The 23,939-nt window shown below is 42.4% G+C and overlaps 1 protein-coding gene across 1 annotated transcript; it reads left to right on the top strand.

Moving 5' to 3' along the window:
- Positions 1-22,129: 22,129 nt before the first annotated feature.
- On the top strand, positions 22,130-23,251 carry june (JunE proto-oncogene, AP-1 transcription factor subunit). Its single transcript, XM_030784853.1, has one exon. It carries the CDS (start codon positions 22,188-22,190, stop codon positions 23,238-23,240), a length of 1,053 nt encoding a protein of 350 aa, XP_030640713.1. The 5' UTR covers positions 22,130-22,187; the 3' UTR covers positions 23,241-23,251.
- Positions 23,252-23,939: the final 688 nt, after the last annotated feature.

Raw genomic sequence — 23,939 nt, 5'->3', positions numbered from 1 at the left:
TTAGCGAGTACTTGACAATAATGTAGAAGCTCGAGAATTGATGTAACTGCTCGAGTACTCGAATACTCGTGTACCCTGTGGAACCCCTAGTATGTGTGTGTGTGTGTGTGTGTGTGTATGTGTGCGTGTGTGTTTGTGTGCGTGTGTGTGCATATGGGTGTGCATGTGCGTGTCGGTCTGTGTGTGTGTGTGTGTGTGTGTGTGTGTTTTAGGAGGGCAGTTTTGTGTGTGTGTATATGTGTGTGTGATTGAATAATACACATATACACATTCAGGGACACTGATACACCTCTCACATGTGTGGCTTGACTAGACTGTACACAGTCATATAACTATGCCCCTTTTATCCAATTAATCAGTCAGACTGAGTTCTTACTCCTGGGCTCCTTGTATCCAAGTAATCAGTCAGACTGAGTTCTTACTCCTGGGCTCCTTTGGAAAGTTCCATGGAAGTGGTACTGGGCTTTAGCTTTTTCTGCTCCGGCCCCAGCAAGGGCCAAGACGGAATACAATGACTGCTGTCCAACTCTGTATTCACACACACACCCACACACCCACCCACACACACACACACACACACACACTCATTCCCTGGAACTGAACAAACACCATGTCATGACCTCATCAGGACTGAACAAACACCATGGACGTCTGCCTGGAGCACACAAAGACAGCAGACCTCCTCAGGACTGAACAAATACTGTGGAAGTCTGCCTGGAACACACAAAGACAGCAGACCTCGTCAGGACTGAACAAACACCATGTCATGACCTCATCAGGACTGAACAAACACCGTGGACGTCTGCCTGGATCACACAAAGACAGCAGACCTCATCAGGACTGAGCAAACACCATGTCATGACCTCATCAGGACTGAACAAACACCGTGGATGTCTGCCTGGAGCACACAAAGACAGCAGACCTAGTCAGGACTGAACAAATACGGTGGAAGTCTGCCTGGAACACACAAAGACAGTAGACCTCGTCAGGACTCAACAAACACCGTGGACGTCTGCCTGGAACACACAAAGACAGCAGACGTTGTCAGGACTGAACAAATACCATGGACGCCTGCCTGGAGCACACAAAGACAGCAGACCTAGTCAATACTGAATAAACACCGTGGATGTCTGCCTGGAGCACACAAAGACAGCAGACTTCGTGAAAGAAACTCAGCCAAGAAGTGGACACAAGATCCTTCACAAGATTCTGGATCTCTTAGAGGACTGGCTCTTAGAGACACTCTGAGATTCAGAAGAACAAAATCTGACCCAGGCAGGAGTTGTGATGAAAAATAAATGATGACAAAATATTCTGTCCTCCGGTCTGGCCTGGCTTGATGGCAAATTGCTACACTTGCTCAAGTGTTTATAATGTAGCATGCCGGAAGATGTCACAACACACAGTTTTTATTACTGTTTAAAAACTGCTAAAATTGGAGGCTTAAAGGTTTTATATGAGTTTGTCAGTCTTTCCTTTGTATCCTGTGATTTGTAGTGACAGCTGTCTGTCTTTTTTGGAAGACACAAAGTGTCCTCCCTTAAAAAGGACATCCTTTTCTCCACATGCCGGCACATTCCATGAGCCCAGATTTTTAGTTTCAGACTTTCACTCAAGAGACACTCAGAGTTGGGGAATACTAGCTTCAGTCTTTTGACTGTAGAGAGGAAAAGACATAAAACTTTCTTTTTATCAACCCATTCCTCTCACAGTGTCTCAGGCCGTAAGACTTTCTTTTTGTTTTGTTTTTGTTTGTGTCTCTAGGGGGGTGGGGTGTGCTGATCCCTTCTGAGCCTGGAGACCTGTGGTAATCACTCAGGGTGTCCTTGCCCTAGTCTGCCATTGCCTGGCGATAATATGAAGGGAGAGACAGCATGTCCTGTCAAACACACACACATATTTCATCTCAATATTAAGTGTGAAGTATCCAGTCCCGGGGCTCCTCATCTGTCACAGAAAGACATCAAGATCAGCACCTGATAGCACAGGCCTGTCACATAGCTCAGTGAAGGCAAATTAGACACATGCATTCATTCAATGTGGAACACGCCGGCTCTGACACATGACAGATAGCATCGCTCTTCGCTGAATGCTCAGTTGAGCGTCTTAAAGAAGTTAAATTGGTGATAGAACTCTGGATGTGGATTCTCATGACATCCTTGCTATTCAAGCTCTTATAACTAAAAAAGAAAGAAAGAAAGAAAGAAAGAAAGAAAGAAAGAAAAACGTACCAAATGCCATACAATTTACCCAATATCTACAATATTCTGAGTATGAATGAACTGAATGCCAGAGAAGAATGAAATGATCCTGTTTCAGTCAAAAGTAATAAGTTTGCCATTTCTTCAGCAGTATAGTACGGTGACCACTATAGAAGAGTATAGCACAGCAGTGTAGTACGGTGACCACTATAGAAGAATATAACTCAGCAGTGTAGTACGGTGACCACTATAGAAGAGTATAACTCAGCAGTGTAGTACGGTGACCACTATAGAAGAGTATAACTCAGCAGTGTAGTACGGTGACCACTATAGAAGAGTATAACACAGCAGTGTAGTACGGTGACCACTATAGAAGAGTATAACACAGCAGTGTAGTACGGTGACCACTATAGAAGAATATAACTCAGCAGTGTAGTACGGTGACCACTATAGAAGAGTATAACACAGCAGTGTAGTACAGTGACCACTATAGAAGAATATAACTCAGCAGTGTAGTACGGTGACCACTATAGAAGAATATAACTCAGCAGTGTAGTATGGTGACCACTATAGAAGAGTATAACACAGCAGTGTAGTACGGTGACCACTATAGAAGAATATAACTCAGCAGTGTAGTACGGTGACCACTATAGAAGAGTATAACACAGCAGCGTAGTACGGTGACCACTATAGAAGAGTATAACACAGCAGTGTAGTACGATGACCACTATAGAGGAATATAACTCAGCAGTGTAGTACGGTGACCACTATAGAAGAATATAACTCAGCAGTGTAGTACGGTGACCATTATAGAAGAATATAACTCAGCAGTGTAATACGGTGACCACTATAGAAGAATATAACTCAGCAGCGTAGTACGGTGACCACTATAGAAGAGTATAACACAGCAGTGTAGTACGGTGACCACTATAGAAGAATATAACTCAGCAGTATAGTATGGTGACCACTATAGAAGAGTATAACACAGCAGTGTAGTACGGTGAGCACTTCAGAAGAGTGCAGATGCTCCTTGACTCACAATGGGGCAACGTCCCGATAAACCTGTCGTAAGCTGAAAATATCACAAGTCGAAAATGCATTTAATACATCTAACCCACTGAACATCATAGCTTAGCCTAGCCTACCTTAAATGTGCTCAGAACACTTACATTAGCCTACAGTTAGGCAAAATCATCTAACACCTATTTTATAATAAAGTGTTGAATATCTTATAGAATTTATTGAATACTGCACTGAAAGTGAAAAACAGAATGGTTGTATGGGTACTCACCATTAACACACGCAGATGGGCATTTTGTAGACGTGATGGGATTCGAAAACGCAAAACACAATATCCAAAAAACGCTGGCAACACAGTACAGTGTAGAGCATCGGTTGTTTACCCTCGTGATCGTGTGGCTGACTGGAAGCTGTGGCTCACTGCTGTTGCCCAGCATCATGGGAGAGTATCGTACCGCATATCGCTAGCCCAGGAAAAGATCAAAATACAAAATTCGAAGTACAGTTTGTACTGAACGCGTATTGTTTTTGCACCATCGTAAACTCGAAAAATCGTAAGTCAAACCATTGTAAGTCAGAGATCGTCTGTGTAAAACAAACACATCAAAGGATCAGATATTCAGAAACCATCTTTGTCTCTTCACATTTTGACTGAGTTAAATATTTATGAATGTGTTTTTATACTCAGGTTCACAGCTTGAGAAAGAAAAAAAAAAGCTCAAACATGCAGTTGTACTACAGATTTTGTAGTACAGATGTTGATTTGCAAACTGAACCAGAAGAACAAAATGTGTATGATAAAATAAAATTTTGCATGTTAGCAGACATTGCGTTACCTGCTCTGAAGCCCTTAAGGTTTCATCATACTTCTCAAAGCACAAAGATATTTCAGATATATTAAGCCTCTGTGGTGAAATACCGAAGTCCATTCTTTGAGAACAGTCGTGGGGCAGGATGTTATTTTAGCCATAATTTCTCACACTTGCTCCTCCAAGGTTTCTAAGCATTATTGGTTGTTTGAGATATGTTGGGGAGGACTGGAGAGAATGATCTGCCTAAAGGCTCTGTCCTCCTGGGCCTGGGATACAGGCAGCTATGAGAGATTATGATCCGGGCCACAATCTCATGGCTGAACATTGTCTTGCACACCACCTTACTCAACCCACACACTAAACACTGATGAGCTGAGCTTTAGGGATTTCACAACACACATCCAAAAAAATAACACTCACTAAATCAGTGATTACACACACAGAAAATGAGTGTGTCATTCCCACCCATCTTCAGCAGACGGTAGAGTGAAGAGTTAAGTATAACCTCTACAGAACAGGAAAGGAGAATAAAGGGAACACACACACACACACACACACACAAACGCACACACTCTCACTCACATACACACACACACACACACATACGCACAAACACACACACTCTCACTCACATATACACACACACACACACACCGTTGCTAAGCACAGCCAAATAAAAATGAATACTTGTGTAATTACACTATGACAGCTTGTAATGACTCCAGTGCATTCAGGGATTGGAGCTGTTTGTTGAGAGAGAAAGTCTCTCTTGACTAATCTATTCTCTGTGCTTTTGTTTTTCTTTCATCCCTTAGACCTGCCATTCTAACTTTCTGACACCTTAAAGAATCTCATCTTTTCAGGCAGAGACCAAATCCCATCACAGTCCCACAGGAACGTCACATGATTTCTTTCAGAATTGATGTGTCTGTGTGTGATTTATGATCCCAGCATCATTAGGCTGTGTGAAAGAGTATCATGTGAAAAGAAAGAATTTAAAAACTGTAGAAACTAAAGCAGATACATCAACCAGGATGAAGAAAGACACATTTCACTAATCACCTAGAACAGGAGCCTTTATCTACATTTCTTCTTTTTATCTTTTTCCATGATGTAAATCTTTCCATTATGTAAATCTTTTTCCATAATGTAAATGTTTTCTGAATATAAAATGAGAATCCATAATGTCAGTCTTTTTCCTCAATGTAGCTCACTTTTCATAACATAAATCTTTCTCCTTAACGTAAATCATTTTCCTTTTCATTTTCCTATTCTTGGCTTTGGTCATATACCTACATCCATTTCCAAAATCAGGCTGCCTTAGATACCATTTGTAATGACACCACGCCTCTATTTTAAAAGTAAATAAGAGCGAGCTCTCTGCCTTACAGTCGTCTGATTGGTTGGTATTTAACATGCTCCATTCGAGATTCTTCCATCCAAGAGTGATTCAGGGTCAATTCACAAAGCACTGACAGCAAACACAGGACTCAGCAAGAACAATGCTTTTGAAAATGACCTCAAAAATTACACATCCAATTCTGTATTCACCAAAGACAAAAACTCTAAAAAATGCAGCATGACTATCCAGTCACCGATGAACAAAAAACAAACTAGTTAATAAACAGTGTCAACGAGGGTCTGGGCTGTGATCTAGGTGTAGAGGGGTCACAAACTGCGGCCGTACTTGTCGTTCTCACCGAACAGGCCATGAGTGACATGAATTCAGTAAACCACTACTGAGATGTTTAACCCAGCTGTGGTTCCTATTTACTGTACGGTACTCTGTAAATCATGAATAAGAAGAAGAGCTTCGTGTTGATTTTGAAAAAACAGCCTTCAGAGAAAAGAAAGAAAGAAAGAAAGAAAGAAAGAAAGAAAGAAAGAAAGAAAGAAAGAAAGAAAGAAAACAGCGGAGGGTTTGAGTGTTTCCCTCCATCAGAGTGCTGTGTGCTACATCATTCACCTTTACCTTACTATTGGTTTCAGTCAGTTGAATCAGCCAGACAAGGTTCACACACAGACCCAGAGGGCAGGAGACACCAGAACCCATAACCTTATTCAGCAATATCAAAATATTCACATTATTTCAAAGGAATAAATCCATTTTTGGAAAAAAAAAAAAAAGATATACATACATACATATATACATACATACACACACACACGCACAGTACTGGTCAAAATGATTAAAACACCTGTTTAAAATTAACAAAACTGGCATTTAGTTCTATTTGGTACTTTATTTACACAACTGCTGGTTATATAATTAAGTAGCAGGCCATAACAAACAATCTGAAAGTCTCAGACTATTGTGATGCAAATTTTTTCGGAAGATCTCATTCAATATTTTGTGTGACCCCCTTTTGCAGCAATCACAGCATGACATCTCTCCTGCATTGTCTCAACGTACTTTTGAATTGTGTCAGTGCTTAATTGGTCCTAGCACCTCTGAAACTCATCCCACATTGATTCTTGGATTTTACTTTTGATCTGTCAAGTTTTTCCTCCATGAAGTCCCATATTTGTTTGATGGGATTTAAGTCTGGGCTCTGGGGTGGCTACTTCATGATTTGTAACACTACAGATCCCTTTTTCTTGCGCAAGTAGTTTCTACAGAGTTTGGATGAGTGTTTTGGGTCATTGTCTTCTTGATATGTGAAACAAGCAGTTGTGTAAATAAAGTACCAAATAGTACTAAATGTAAGTTTTGTTCATTTTAAACAGATTTTCTAGTAATTTTGACCATATATGTGTGTGTGTGCATTTTTATATATATATATACATATATATATATATATATACACACACATACACATACATACACATACTGTACATCTCTTCATTAAAATATGTTTAAAATGAAGTGTTACTGTTGCTTTTCTACCGCAGAGACTGTGCATGGATGGGAATGACTCTTTGAAGTTTGATAGTAACCATGATTACAGGCGTAAGTTTGTCATTCTGAGATACTCTGTCCTACAGTTATGTGAGTGAGTGTATGTATGTGTGTGTGTGTGTGTGTGTGTTTGGGGGGGGGGGGGGCAGATTTGTGACGTCATCTGAACTCTTTAAGAAGGACTAGACACACACACACACACACACACACATCACAGGCCTACACAGGAGTGTGTGATCGAGGCAGTTATAGCAAGTGGAGGTCAAAAGCCTTGTCCTCAAAACACTGATGATAAGCTTTTTTCTTTTAATGTGTGAAATAGAGGATTATCAGAAGCTATCAGACCTACGGTCCAATTCATTTGTTTCCCTTCCTCAAATTCGGATGTTACTTTGGTTTTCACATCATACACATACATAGTATTTATTTAAACAGATTTCTAATGGACACACACATACACATTCTCACTCACACATGCACATGCACATACACACAATCATACGCACACATACATACATACACACAGTAAAAAAAAAACATGCACTGTTAGAACATGGTGAACATCTGAGGAGACTTGCAACAGCCAGGCCCTGTGTCATTACAGGCTAACGCGCCAGTGCAGAGAAATGTCCCTGTACTGTCAGTTTACTACTAAACATCAAAGGAAGGTCAAACCATTCAAAACAAGCAATGACAAATTACTACTTCAAACATTAATCAAACCTACCTTTTGTCCTAATTTCCCTTTCCTTTTCTATGAAGTCTTTACACATCAGCTCTTACCCTGTCATAAATACTTGGAATGTTTGATGAAGAAAAACACACACACACACACACACACACACAGAAACACACACAGAGGTTCTAGTAAGTGCTTACTCAGTTTGTGCAGTCTGACTAGAAATGATTCAGTGGTGGGAGCAGAGATGACATCACAGTCAGTGAGAGCGTGCCTACACACAGAGGGATTAACAGAAGACCACTTCACAGAAAAGCGGTGAGTTTGATCAGGAAGAATGAGCAAAAATGTGAGGCAACAGCGGCCGAGCTGCGACCTGCTCTGGCATGTTGGATTAGGGAATCAGTGAAAGCTTCAAAAAATGGGCAGGATTTTTTTCTTCCTTTGGGATAAGTTAAAAAGACTTGTGAGACTTGTGATTGAAGTTCTGTCTCTCTGTCACAGGAAGTCAGCCTAACTCTGTCTCCGTGTGTGGCTTACCTTGACTCCGTCACGGTCCTCATGACAGAAAGTCACATGCACATTTTCATGTTTTCTCAGGTGAAGGGGTTGGACGGAGGCTAACAATAAGGCAATTTCCCAAACAAACCCTGAGGTATATATATGTATATGTGTATGTGTGTGTGTTAATTACTAATCACACAGTAATTAGTGAACTGAGTCCAGTAAACAGAGGTCTGTTGCTTTTGCTTCATCAGCCACTGGAGTCTTAAGATGGAAACGGTGTAACACACTCACACACGCAAGATGGAAACGGTGAACACACTCACACACGCACACACGCACACACACACACACGTGTGTGTGTGTGTGTGTGTGTGTGTGTGTGTGTGTGTGTGAGTGTGTGTGTGTGTGTCTGTGTCTTGATCAGGCCTGTTGAACTGGAGATTCTAGCTCAGACAGAGTTGTAAATCTCCTCCTGAACTCACGCCCTAAATATCTCCCAGCGTCAGGATCCTGTCCCTTCTCTGTCAGAATTCCCACAGGTAATCACGTCCAGCCAATCTCTGTTCCACTTTCCCTCCGTGTCTCACGCAAGGCCTTGCTTGACTTGTCACCATCAAACAGATAGGTGTTTCTTAGACCTGTCACCATCAAACATAAATGTTACAAAATATATTTTCTAATTTTCCACAAGCAATTAAGCAATTTGAAAAAAAAAAAAAAATCACATATTTAAACCAATGAATTACATGTTTTGTGCAATAAAAAAATCACTTCGGATAAAAATAATTTTAAAAAATGTTGTGCTTAAGTTTGGATTGATAATCCTTTGCTGCAATGAAAAAAGGAGGAAATAAGATGTTACCTTGTAGCCTATAGGCTACGTTTGATGCCGTGTAGGCCTAGCCTCTTTTTTTTTAAACAGGCTACAGTGTTTTAATTCTTTTTCATTTTATATACTTTTATTTTTATTTTTCCTGTTTTATTTTATGTGGTTTATGGAGAAGAATTCAAAGATTAAAAGCTATAATCTGTTCCTGTTTGGGGCTGTTTGGACTATGAATGTGGAAAAGTCATGGCATGGGAATCAATATGACAAAAGTTTAACAGGAGAATGTTTTGGGGCTGAGTTTGTGAGTTTGTGTGTGTGTGTGTGTGTGTGTGTGCACGTCTGTGTGTGTTTTGGGTGGGGGCAGGTGGGGTGTGTGGGTGTGATTGTTTCCTTAATATAAATGAATGCTGATTTTATACCAATGTCTAAAATGTTAGAATGCACCTCTGTTAGCAACAAGAACATAAAACTTTATTTAAACTTTTCCATGTGGCCTAAGGGTGCACAATAAGGAAAACGCTCACAAACACACTGAAAAATAATTTCCACTGTTTCCAAATGCTATTGTGCAACTGAACTGCCACTTCCTTTTAACAATCCCTGTCACGGTATAAGACTCATCGGCTAACAGGACAGTGCCCACACACACAAACACACACTCCACACACACAAACACACACACACAAAAGCTCGCGCGCACACACGCACACACGCTTGCACGCACAAGAGGGAGAGGGAGAGAGAGAGAGAGAGGGTCTGACGTTCAGAGCTGTGTGTGTGTGTGTGTGTGTGTGTGTGTATATGAACTCACTCTCACAGGTGTGACTACACATAAAATTATGCCATGTCCGACACTGGTAATTATAATCCTGCTACTCTACCCTCATTCATAAGCGTTTTCAGGCTGTTTTAACAAATTAAAACCCCAAACCTTAACCTTCTGCCTAAACCTAAACCAAAACTATGACCTTCTGCCTGAACGTAAACCCAAACCCTAACCCTAACCTTCAGCCTAAACCTAAACCCCAAACCCTAACCTTCAGCCTAAACCTAAACCCTAAACCTAACCTTCTGCCTAAACCTAAACCAAAACTATGACCTTCTGCCTGAACGTAAACCCAAACCCTAACCCTAACCTTCAGCCTAAACCTAAACCCCAAACCCTAACCTTCAGCCTAAACCTAAACCCTAAAACCTAACCTTCTGCCTAAACCTAAACCCCAAACCCTAACCTTCTGCCTAAACCTAAACCCCAAAACCTAACCTTCTGCCTTAACCTAAACCCCAAACCCTAACCTTCAGCCTAAACCTAAACCCCAAAACCTAACCTTCTGCCTAAACCTAAACCCCAAACCCTAACCTTCTGCCTAAACCTAAACCCCAAACCCTAACCTTCTGCCTAAACCTAAACCCCAAAACCTAACCTTCTGCCTAAACTTAAACCCCAAACCCTAACCTTCTGCTTAAACCTAAATCCCCAAAACCTAACCTTCTGCCTAAACTTAAACCCCAAACCCTAACCTTCTGCCTAAACCAATTGAGAGAAAAGATGGATTAAAAGAGGATCTTGTAAAGCATGCTACCTTCTTTTAAAACATACAAATCTTTGTGGTAACATTTCACTGCATTATTCAAATAAAAGAAAAAAATTGCTCACTCATCTTGCTCTCCAGGGCAGAGCGGCTGTTGTATGAAGTGACCCTTAGTGGATATGCAGAGTGGGAAAGCTGCCATATTAAACATTGGTTGAGATGGTTTGAACAAATCCATGTTTATTTGAGCCCAGCTGTTTCTCTGCCACACAGTCTCAACAGTCTAGAGGTGACCATGTTACAGTCAGACATGCATCTGGCCAGGCCCTTACGCAATAACATTCACTGAACTGCATGAGGCAGAGGAAAAAACCACAGACATGCCCCAGACGCTGCAGATCCTACTAAACATCATGTAATACTGGAAATCACGCATGTGTGTGCGGTGTGTGTGTGTGTGCATGTGTATGTGAGTCTGCAATACACCCAGGCTCTGGATAGGGTTGCTCATTTGGGCGTGCGCACGCACACACACACACACACACACACACACATCTTTACACGCATACAGACGGATACAGACACAGACGCAGATACGGACACATACACATACACACACGTATGTCTTAAAACAGAGCGTGCTGTATAAGCAGGTGGAAGTGGGTGACTGACACTTGTGTGAGTGCTGAGATACAGGACTCCCGTCCCATTCTCTTACCATACATTACATCACACTGCCTCTCTCTTAAACAGCTATACTTATAACACACTCTGCCTTCATCACGCTCTCTCTCTTTCTCTGCCTCTCTCTAAACACTGCAGGCTTTTATCCTCTCACTCACATTTTTTTCTTTCTGTCTTTCTTTTGTTCTCATTGTCCTTCTTTCAGTTTTTCTTTCTCTTTCTGTCTCCCACACTCTTCTTCATTGTTTTGTTTTTTTTCCTTTGCGTCCAGCTAATGCGGCCGTCCTTGTCTGCCTCATCCTCAGTCCAGCTAAAGCCCCCACTGTCTCCCACTGACGGTCAGACCCACAGACAGGCTTAAACATCACCACTGCAGCCTGAGCACTGATTACTGCTGCCAAGCTCCCTCCACCCTGTTAGCCTCCCTCTGTCTCTCTCGCACACACGCACACAACACACGCACACACACAACACATGTGCGCACACACATCCACACACACATATACACATGCAGTGAAACAGTGGGACGAGCTTTGGGGAGAATCAGCAGAGCTGTTTGGTCTTAGTGGGCAGGGTTTAGGAGTAATTAGACAGTCAGGACAGAGTGAAGGAGGGAATCAGTCTTCACAGAGAACACTGAAACACCCTTAGAAATACACCAAGTATAGCTTTTCTGTCCTCAGTGACAAAACCTCAGGATACACTGGCTGTTTGCTCACTCTGAAACAAACAGACAAACAGAGTAAGCAAACGTGATTAAAACAACTAACCTTCGTGATGTCAGTGTCTGGGGGGACAAAGCCATGTCCCTCTCCCTCACTAACAGAAGCCAAAGTGTTCGTTTCCTCTCATTTCCCGTGTATCGGCAACATTCCTGTTTACAGTCAATACAACTTGACCTTACGATCAGTCACACCTGGACAGAGAGATCTCACCGGTCACACTCTCCTCTCCTCTCAGGCCATACACGACAGTGCAGGCCAAGAGATAGGGTTAATTAGACATTTTGAGGGGGGGTCCCGTCAGCCCTCATCATTTTGATGGATGTCCCATGTGACATGTTAGTGCCTGTTTGTCTGACTCAAAAATGGCATTTTTAACGTTGACTAAGCAATTAGTCCTGGGCAGTCCTCTCCAGGCCTGCACACGCAGACTGGCATCTTGTTGTTTGCCGCTGGAGTAAACATGCTTTCATCCTGTACTGGTCCGTCTGTCACAACACAAACACGACAGATTTTCTTTTTAAAGCTTCTGTACTTCCTCTAATTATCAATTGTCTCTGTTTGTGCAACTCACTATACTAATGTGCAGTGTCTTTGTAGTCTTGTTTTTAAAAAACTGTATTAATGAAAATGATTTTGATACCATCATCTGTGCTTCAAATGTTGTGCTGTATGTAGTCCAGCTGTCACTACATGAAATATATATATATTTATATATATACACACACATACACATACATATATACATGTAACTTGTACATGTGATGGTCTAATAATTCAGGCTAAAAGCTACTGAATACGTTTATTCGAGGAGATCTATTATTCTCTGTGTGAACAGGGCTATGCGTGGGCCAACGAGACGTCGTCAATGAAACAATGCAAGCGTGGCCTTCTTCCTAAGTCACGGGAGGAGGTGCGCGCGCATTTTCTTCTATGGCTGTTTCTATGAGATGCTCCGGTTCAGAACGCAATAACGCTACGCCTGCATGAGCAAATCCCACGCCAAGCCTGCCCCTGCCCACAGTTCAGCTGCTGCGGATCACGTCTCATTAGATCATCTGCCCCCTTACAATTTACGGCACAGAACCATCTTGGAATTAACGTCCTCAATCACTCCGACGCCCCCAAAAATTGACGTTAACAAATAAAACACATTCGGCGGACTGCTCAACGGCCCGTTTCAATCTAATTACGCGAGTCTCTGAGTTTGACTCGCAAACTTCACAGACAGATTCAATGGGCAGCGAAACGGTAGAAAGATTTAAACCTTACAAATTTGTCTCAAATATGTATTTACAAGTATCTGCAGAAGGACGCCCTGTTTAGACGGCACACAGAGAACGGCGTCTGAAATTGATCACACTGGCTTCGGTTCTATTTAACCTACTTAGCCATGACTGCGTGCACAGCCCTGGAGGATTTAACATTTCCAACTGTCAAAATGAATTAGCCATCACAAATACTACTTAAATCCCAGTGACTCACAGCAAGAGCACAGTGAGGAAAGTTTCATCGTTTGATTTTCTTCGTTTTAAATCCCTGCTATGTGGCATCTCGATAGGCTATGCTGTCGTCTAGGAACATCCTACGGGAGCCTCGCGACACTATATCGAGTTTGATTATCATGATTAATCATATAGCCAATTATTCAAGAAGGCCGAATGCAGCTAGGGATTCAGTTTACCGTAGGGCGTGTGTGCGCCGCGGTTGGTGATAGTACAATAAAATGTGAGAAAGTAATTAAATATCAGAAATATTTCGTTATATGTCATAAGGAAAAACGTTACAGCATATATTAAATGTGATAACAACAAAAGCCATTTTTCACCTGCTATCTGTTAAATTCACAGTTAATCTCAGATTCATTTTTTTATCTCTGAATTATCAAACCAAAGTGAGATGTTTAAGCTCAGAGAGTGATTTCACTGGGCCAGGTCATAAACACATGACCGCTGGACATGAGAGAATGAAGAATGTGCCTTTCTTTTTTCAAGTGCGCAGGATCTGATCATTTGATTTATTTTGTCTTGTCTTGTAAACACCAGGTTGTCTGAACAGCTTTCTTCCCCCAGATGCTCCAGATTGCTCCTTACCCCACCTGGCCAAGTGTGAAGTTTGGTTTTACTACGTTTGGCTAATTATGGTCCCATCCAGTAGTCTTGTCTTAAAACTACTGTAAGATATGTGCCCAGCCCACTGGAACTGGAGCCAGTATTGCTGTTTGTTTGTCTCTGAGAGAGTTCAAATGAAGATCAAAAATTGTTTAATACAGGGGGCTGTGATTAAACCTCTGATATTCTCAGAAGTTCACCAAGCATCAGTAAAGCTGTTGGGGATAAGTGGAGAAATAGGCTGTAAACCTATCATAGACTGTGTGATTGTTTTCATGCTTTTGTACTTTGTTTTTGTACAAATTCTTTGCCCGCAGTGCTCATTCTTGAGAGACTGGCCCTTTGGTTGAAGGTGTTGAAATCCTGGAGGGAACCAAGACTGCGAAGGGGGGGTCCACTCTCCTGTAGCTGACACCAGATTATTACAGCCAATTACAACAGATTAGAACAGTTAGACTGTTTTATTGAACTAAAGACATTTAAGAGATCAGAGATATTAGTACATCGGGGTACATTAATAACACAAATGCATGGTAACTCAACATTTGAGTGTCCACATCCTGTAGCTACAGTGCCCACGAGTGTTTAACTTACATATAGCTACAGTATCCAAGTGTTTAACTGACACACAGCTACAGTACCCAGCGGTGTTTAACTGACACATAGCTATCGTATCCAGGAATGTTTAACTGACACATAGCTGCAGTATCCAGGAGTGTTTAACTGACACATAGCTGCAGTGTCCAGGAATGTTTAACTGACACCTAGTTACAGTATCCAGGAGTGTTTAATTGACACATAGCTGCAGTGTCCAGGAATGTTTAACTGACACCTAGTTACAGTATCCAGGAGTGTTTAATTGACACATAGCTGCAGTGTCCAGGAATGTTTAACTGACACCTAGTTACAGTATCCAGGAGTGTTTAATTGACACACTGCTGCAGTATCCAGGAGTGTTGAATTGACCTGCTCTGTCTGGAGAGAACTAGGATCACAGACACAGTCTGGACCAAATGCTTTGCTCTGTTTCTGATGTCATGAGAGGCACGGTTAAATTACTGTGTTAAACTACAATCCCCACACACAGGACAGATAAGACACTAAACCCTGAGCGGGGCTGTCAAATTGACCTGTGGGAGAAACTCAGTGAGATCTCCTGTCAATGGGAAAGAGCTGCAAATTCTGGATTTATGAGTGAGTAAATTGTTGGGAGTGACAGTGATTTTCCGCACATTTCTCTGGCAGTGATGCCTAACTGCATTTGTAGATTTGGGATGGACGAATTCTGGGATGGACTGAATTCAGGAATAGATGTGTAGTGTAGAGAGAGAGATAGATGTGTAATACAGAGACAATAATACGGAGGAGAAAGCACGTTTGTCATGTGACCAGCATTGCTTTTCAGTGCAGACACCCAGTAGGCTTTTTGTACCATCACAAATGGCAGTGCAGTCAGAGAACTCAGGCCCTTCATTAAACCAACAGTCTTCAGCAATAAATACAAGCTTCTGTAAGTGAACTCAAAACAATCCCCTCTGTGAGCTCGACATCTTCGACTTTTAAATTGTTTTCTTTTTTTCTCATATCCAGCAGAGACTTGTGGTTTTTAGTTTTTTTTGTTGTTGTTGTTGTTGTTGTTTTGCTGTCACTGCCGTGCACTTGATGGCTTTAAACTTGACATTCAGCCAATGTTTCTGTGGTAACCAGTATGGAGCGTGATTCATGAGTAGCATGAGGTGTTTTGTTAAATGGAGGCACGGGGTCTCCAAGGGTTTTACCAACCCGCGTGCTGAGTACAACAGCATCTGATACCACAAATTAACCGACAACACCACAGTAAATATAGCACTGTCAAATCACAACCAAGCACATCACAGCTAACCAGGGTTAGGAACCTGTCCAGGCTGTCATCTGCAGGCCTAAATTAGAGAGAGTCTTTACCACACACTGAAAAGACAATTAAATCAACAATCACATTGTGAATTGTCATATCTGAATAGACTGTAGGTACAAGACATCAATTTCACAAATAAAAGATATTTAGAGCATGCTAATAATAGCATGACTTCTAATCCAATAAATAAGAAGAGAATCTTCACCCCAAACTTCTACAGAAATCAAACTCATTCATGCTGTGTGATATTTTATTATAGTGAACATGAAAGTAATTATCAAAGTGAACAAACATATGGAGTCAGCATGCCAAGACTGCAAACATTGCATTACATTATCATTACAGCAGAAAAGTTGATTTACTAGTTACATGGTTACTCCACATGACTGAGGCTTGCTCTGAGCATAAGTAAAATGCTGTCTTGACTGTTCGGGAACCTGTCCTACGACTCAAGTGTATTTCATTGGCTGAGATAGGGGTGTAATGTATCTCATTGGTTCAGACAGCCCTGAAGGTTTTAATGTATCATATTCATTTACCAGAACTGTACACTACAAGACAAACTCCATACATCTGATTCAGACTGCTCTGAAGTTATGCGCTTCTCTGATGTCATTCAGTGTGATAAACCAGGTCTTCAGATGCATGGCATAAGGCCAAAGGCAAAGTATGTATATTAATGTCAGAGCACTCTGCCCTCAGCAGTATGCATGTGAGTGAATCTGACTGCACTCTGATAATGCATTTAGACCCCTATCAGCATTGCACAACAAAACTCTGAGAACAGATTTAAAGCTCACAATTATGATTCCACACACAGAACGTCATTAATCCACAAGATAGTTTGTTTACATGACATAATCCATTTTAACTGACAGGTAATCATTTTATAAGAGTAAGCATCCCTCACTTTTTCCATCCCTTCTTTTTCCACTCCTTCTTCTTCTGAACTTAGAGCACTTACCACACTTTTTAATGAAGAATTAAGTTAAATTAGATGAAGTGTTGTATTCGTCTCCAAGCCATTTCCCCTCTGATTGGTGTAATCCAAACATTTCAGGGACCCAGTGTGATTCATAAAAGCTCCAACCCAGCATGAAAAGGTAAAGAAATATCTAGAAATTATTAGTAAATCCACACAAATTCCAACAAAATTGTTCCTAATGGTCATATTACAGATACTTCAGTGGCTTTTGAAAAAGTAAGCCTACTTATGAAAAAAAAAGTCTTGATGGCCAATTTGCTAAAGTTCACTAAAGATGATGTACTTACATAGCCTATATGAGTGACCTAAGTAATTTCCCCTAAACCTGATTAGTTGGGTATCGCCGATGTCAGTTCAGTTTAAGTGATAACGACTGTCTTTTAGGACTCCATTTAGAGCATGTGTCTTTGGTAAGTCTTTTTATATACGGTATATCAAACGCCAAAAGTGTCATTTGACCCATTTGGCGCGCTGTAGTGATCAGGGGAGATATTACATAATCAGAACACATCGGTGTAGTCATTTCGGCTTTGTGAAGTCAGCCTTCCTCCACACACATCATGACCCTAGCGCGGCGGCGGTCTCCAGTCTGGCTAACAGTCCAGCGATGAGTCGGTCGGAGTGCTATGCAGCTCCCGTAATCATTTGACGGGCCTCTTGAGAACACACCCAAAACGACGGACGGGCTGACCAACCTCTCCCTTCAACGCTGCGTAAATAGTTGTTTATTCTACATGCTCTCTCAGACACTACCTCATGTGCTATTTGTTCAAAGTCCTCGTTCTGAGAATACGGTAATTTATTCCGATAATATCCGAAGCCAGCCAAGCTGGTAAATAAACAGAACGTCGTCTCGGGAGAGCAGGGGCCCAACTTTGTTTTTCCGTTTTTCTCTATTATTATTTATTAGACCCATTTTCTACATGGGCAAAGGGAGACGGCAGCTTTGAAATTTTTCACTTTTCAAGTCTGCTGAGGGGAGTAACACGTAGCCTGTCGTCGACAGATGACTGCGAAACATAGGCGTAGTCTTTAGTAACTCTCAACACACCCGTTGTAATGAAATGTCTGAAGTGACGTACAGTACATCTACGAATTTCATTTAATTTTCACCAAATTTTATTCAGCATATTGACTATCCCCAAATTTAATCTAATTCTGCTATTACGCCGGATGACTGGGACCACTTGCTAAACTTGTCGTCTTTAGTAGACTTGCTGGTGTCTGTGCTGTGTTGACTTGCTTCAGTTTGAATCAACCCAGTGGACAAACCAGTAAGCCAGGTCTGAAATGTCAGTCACAAGTCATGCATGTGGCCTTATTTTATTTACTCTTTTGTTTTAATGTGGATGATGAGTCTCCAGATAGATAAACACATGTCTTTCATTACTGATTAATACCAGTGATACAGGCTGTCATACAGTCATATCTCATTATAATGTCTCCTCACACATGAGGACTGTATTGACATTTCTACTCATTAAAGAACATCCAAATAGATAAGAGATCTCCTTTACTCTCCATCATCTATTAAAATAAAGTAATCAAAGGTCTAGGGGGGAGGAATGGGTTTGATGCGCATTTGAGAGGAGACTGACTCAAACAAAGCTGGAAGTCTTAATGGGTAACACAAGACAATGACATGTTTGTTTCACACTGACTGGACCAACTTGATGACTCGTGTCCTTTTGAGCATTAGTCTTAAGAAATGCCAGCCACTTCTCTGATACAAAAACCATCTCTCTATTCATTAAGGTGGTCCCTATTCATTAAGGTGGTCCCTGTTCATTAAGGTGGTCTCCTCCAAGCTTTCTGCTCTCTTTGGAGCTAGTCTCAGTTGCATACAAGTACATCCATTTGGGCTGTCTTATTGAGATGCTGAATGGTGAACAGTCTAAAATAAGACAGACGAGAGAAGCCATTATTTCATATCAGAATCTCAAAATACGATGATTCCAAACTCAGTTTTTGCCCCTTGAAACTTTTAAACCATAAATTAATGGGCAGGGAGATTGCTTTATTATCTTCTTCACAGCAAATTTACGAGATGAAAAATCTCTCTCTCTCTGTGTGTGTGTGTGTGTGTGTGCTTCCAAAATGCTAAATTTGAGGTCTATTTTTGATCAAACACTCTTGGTTATCAATCTGCCCCTGTGCTCTCCCCTGATGCATAACTGGATTTAATTTTATGGTTTCTTATTTTTGTCCAACACATTCAACAGAAAGACTTGCAAGTTAATGGAATGCTGTCCTCATTTTTCACGTTATTCAATCAAAACGCTGAGAACTTTTGCCAAATGGAATACACATTTATTTAGTTAACTATTACTTTTGGAGATTAATATCTCATTGATAACAGTCTCAAGACAAGCCAAAGTTTTCAATCAAACAATCACATTCCTTTAACGTAAGAGCTCATTTTTGCTTTATCAGTGGAAAGGTCAGTGCTGGACACTAATCAGGCACACCTCTCGTTTTCCTGCTGTCTCCAGTGCTTGCCATAGCTTTGGCTTTATCCCGGGCCGTGTGCGTTAAAACGCAAATCAGCGGTGTGCAACAACTGCATATTCTTCTACAAGAGAAAATCGATGGGGAACCCAATTGCCCTTGAAACAGGCAGCAAAAAGGGAAGAAGAAAAAATAACTCACAAACATCATTAAAATGCATCTGTGTACTTTTATGGGGGTGGGGATGGGCGAATAATAACCTCGAGCAAATCACCTTCCAAGCGACTAACTAATACGGACGGACAAAACAGCACGGGGATGAAGGAGCCCGGCTCCGCAGCAGGGCAAAGAGGGGCAGTTACGGAAGGATTCTGCTATCGGCGGTAACGCCGTCTTCGGCCTCACTTTGACCGTATGACAGACCCTCTCTCTCTGACAAGTGACGCCCGCTCAGATGTGCCAATCGACAGGGAGTGCAGCCTGGCTAACCTTAAAATGCCCCTCTGCTCCGCTCATCATCAGTAGATTGTGTAGTGAGCACCCTCGGCCCGCTGACCCAAAAGAAACGAATTGGTCAGCCACGCGCAGAAATTAGGAATAAGACTGGCATTCAACTGCTGCAGCGCATTAAGACCGAGGTAGCCTTATCCGGACAGCTGGCAGTGGAAAGCGCCAATCTCTGTGCTCGCCTTCAGACAAGGTGATTTGAAAATGTTTTTCCAACAGTGAGAATCCATGTTAGTACGCTGTTCTGAAAAATGTAAAAATATATCGGTGTACGAGGTTCGTTCCGGCAGCTGAGCTTTCGGTCAAGCTTACTTCAAATGCAAGATTTTAACTACAGCGTAAATGAAAAAAAAAGTTTGGGGCTCGTGCAGAGATTAGAAATATAAAAGACTATATAGTCTATTTTAACTGGATCGTTTATTAGTTTATGCTTGAGTTGGAACTGCAACAAGTATACCCCCAGACACAGACGCGTGCACGTAGATGCGGTGATTCGGCAAAGGGTATTGTAAACAAATCGTATAGAACCATAATTGTTATCATCGGTGTTAAGGTCATCCACGCCATTGTCATTAGACACTTATGAACAGCATACGGGCTACTACTAATCAAGAGAAAGCTACAGTATGCACGTCTACAGTATCGTTATGTGCGACACATAACATGCCACTTGAATTCGGTATATGAATTTTCCGTTGAAATCATACCTTTCTCATTTGACCGTACAGTTGTGTATGTGTTTTTATTACGTCTAAGAACGTTTTTTATCGACAGCCTTCTGCTCTTGGCTATTCACTGTCACCGTGACGTTTCGATTTTACAATGATCAGAAACATTGTTCGCGTCTGTCGTTGTAACTGAGGTACAGGACGATCACATGAGTGTTGACAACATCCAAGAAAGTTTTGACGTGTAAACGAACGCCTCGACGCAGTAACGCAATGCAACGAATAATATGCGCAACGGTCGCTGGCATTCAAACGGCCAATAAAACAAAACCTTTGAGCGGAGAGGAGGAGGCGTCAGTGAGTGTGTGACACTGATGCAGACCAGTTTCAGGAACTGGAGAAAGGGCGTGTATTATTACTAATCAACCAAGCAGAAAGTCCCACAGTCGAACTAACAGCAAGCAGCAGAGTTGGACGAGGAAACAAACTGAGGAGTAGCCTACAGACGTTTACTGTCTTCATCTGAGGGGGAAAATATTCGCATTGCTCACAGCGTTGTCGTCTTCACGAGAGCAGTCTTTCTCCGAAAGATCTGGATTGTATGATCGTAACAGCGTTTTCGAACGGAGCCGGCGTTTGGTTCGTGCTTCGGATATAACACTCGGCTTTACAGTAAAAAAAATTCTCCGTGGACGCTGTGCCGGCTCGCGAGCTGCGTGGGTAATGTATCTGTGCTGAATGGTATTTTATGTCACCTTTGAGCTGTCTGACTAATCAGAGAAACACAGAGGACTGTTGAGTCACTGGATTTTTTTCTCAGGAAGGTTATTTCTCAAGCAGCAGTGATCTAAACTATTTATCGTACTACACGTTTTTTCCTGTCACCTACACAGTATCGACATAGCTCGGGACGACGCAGTTCCACTCACCGCTGTGAGTGATTATACATGTAAATGTAGGCTGTAAAATTACTAGCCTCGTAAAGTTAAATGTTCTCCGGGGTTTGAGAGACAATTACAGTTACACATTGGTTATTCTCGATCAGCCCAATCACTGTGATATAAAGCCTACATAATCATATATCCTCCGATCATTTGTTTGAATATCTAGACTGTATCGGGTTAACTAGTTCATTCGCGAATAATAAATGTATACTGTATACATATGTGGGTCTGTTTCAATATGAATACTGTGTACGTAGGATAAGTGGTGGTTTAGATTCACTGGACCACTTCAACCCGTGAAACACCATACGTACTCCGCCTCACAGTGGATTACTGTAAGGGTAGGGAAACTCGGCAACGCGTGTTTTTAAATTGTGCCGTAGGAGACAACAGTCTACCAGTTCAGTTGTGCTCATGTTCGCGGAATCATAACGTTCAAGATCCAGAGGACCATATTGGTATTATAGATTATTTTCGCTACAGTACCATAAACGGATCTATACATTCAACGACATTTGATTCTCTTAAATGTTTTGAGCTCCCTTGTTTCTACAGTCTCCCTGTAACTCATCTCTCTCTCTCTCTCTGTTTTCTCCAGGAATAATCCTCGAGTTAAGGACCATCAGCTAACAATATTAAACTTCCTCTTTGGCAAGATTTACAGCTGCGGACTATGCGCATGTGGAAAATCTCTGGGCTCTGACACCAACTAATCAGATTATGAAGATTCAGTAATGCAGTCTTAATGACGAGTAAGATGGAAACACCCTTTTATCATGACGACACACCAGACGTTCCTAATTTTGGACAAATGACAGATTACGACCGATACCAAGGCCACAAGATGATGAGCAAAAAGAACATGGCGGCACACAATTTTCCTGGCGCGGTTGGGGGTACGTCCGGGGTGAAGCTCCTTCAGAGCCAAGCTGGGAGCAATGGAAATATTAATCCCAACAACCTGGGAATGAACAGCAATCCAAATGGTTCCCTCATGGCCACGTCAGACATGAACCTTCTAAAGCTCTCGTCTCCAGACCTAGAGCACTTGATCATTCAGTCCAATCAGGGGCTGGTCACTACGAGCCCGGCACCCAACGCCTCCGGAAACCCTTTCATGTACAGGAACCAGGCCACCAATGAACAGGAGGGCTTCGCTGACGGATTCGTGAAAGCTCTGGCCGACCTCCATAAACAGAACCAGCTGGTTGGAGCTCCCATGTCTCCTTCCTCCTCGTCCATCCAAGGGCCGTATCAGAGGAATCTCATGTCCGCTGGGGAGATGCCCATCTACACCAACCTGAGTAGCTACAGTTCCAACCAACTGGCTGTGTCCTCCAGCTACACAGGGGGCCAGATACCCTACACGTCTGCCGGGCACGCACCCTCTCACAGCAGTCAGGCTCAGGGGCATCATCCCCACGGCCGAGGTCTGGATGCTCCACAGACCGTTCCTGAAGTCCCCCACCCGCCGGGAGGTGACCCCACCAGCTCCCCACCCTCCCTCTCCCCAATCGATCTGGAAACCCAGGAGCGGATCAAGGCAGAGCGGAAGAAACTGCGGAACCGCATCGCGGCATCCAAGTGCCGCAGGAGGAAGCTGGAGAGGATCTCTCGGCTGGAAGAGAAGGTGAAGGTGCTGAAGACGCAGAACTCTGACCTGGCGTCCACCGCTAGCATCCTGCGTGAGCAGGTGGCCCAACTCAAACAGAAAGTCATGAATCATGTGACTAACGGGTGCCAAATCGCAGTCAACTCAGCCAGCATGGCCAAGAGCAGCGAAAGCAGCAACTGCTGAAACAACACAGACTGAAAAAAGAAGGTTTTTCCCCCCCTCTCTTTCTCTCTATCTCTCTCTCGCTCTCTCTCTCTCTGTTTCCTTCCAGTTTTCTCTTGTCTTTTCTGTCTCTCTCATCCTTTCAGCCTTATTGTGTTGCCGTCTCAGTTTTAGTCAGTGGCAGTGAAGGCGAGTGTACACGGTAAACAATGAGACTGATGGAAACTGAAGATGACTGATAAAGTGGTAAAATGGGTGATTGAGAGGGGGAGTCCCGTCCTGCCTGACACTGATACCTCTCCGTCCCAGGACTGGAGCAAGAGAAAACTCACGCAACACCCTGTGCTAGCTCTGTCCAGCTTCTCTCTCCACACCTCACCACAGCAGCAGAGACCTGGGATAACACTCCAGTGGTTGTGGAGTCTACCTGAAACACTCTCCGCTCCTCTCCAGACTATGTGGTTGAAAGAGAAAGTAAACACACACACACCCGCCAGCACACACACTCACACACACACGCACACACACACACACACACACACACACCCCTTGCTGAGAAAATAATAAGGGGTGTGTTTTTATTGGACTGCACTTTGAACTCAAACAGGTCAGCGGAGGACATGGATTTGCTGAAGAGTGATGGGGAGTGTTCTCTAGTACCACACACGGAACAACACGTACAGGAGCCTCAGTGGGTCAACTGGATACAACATTCATACA

Source organism: Chanos chanos, chromosome 9 (assembly GCF_902362185.1).
Source record: "Chanos chanos chromosome 9, fChaCha1.1, whole genome shotgun sequence".
Taxonomy (NCBI): Eukaryota; Metazoa; Chordata; class Actinopteri; order Gonorynchiformes; family Chanidae; genus Chanos; species Chanos chanos.
The sequence above is the reverse complement of the archived record's forward strand: the minus strand, read 5'-3'. Positions and strand labels throughout refer to the sequence as shown.

Excerpts from the sequence above, each read along its gene's own strand:
- june (XM_030784853.1), top strand. The coding sequence starts at position 22,188 with ATGACGAGTAAGATGGAAACACCCTTTTATCATGACGACACACCAGAC.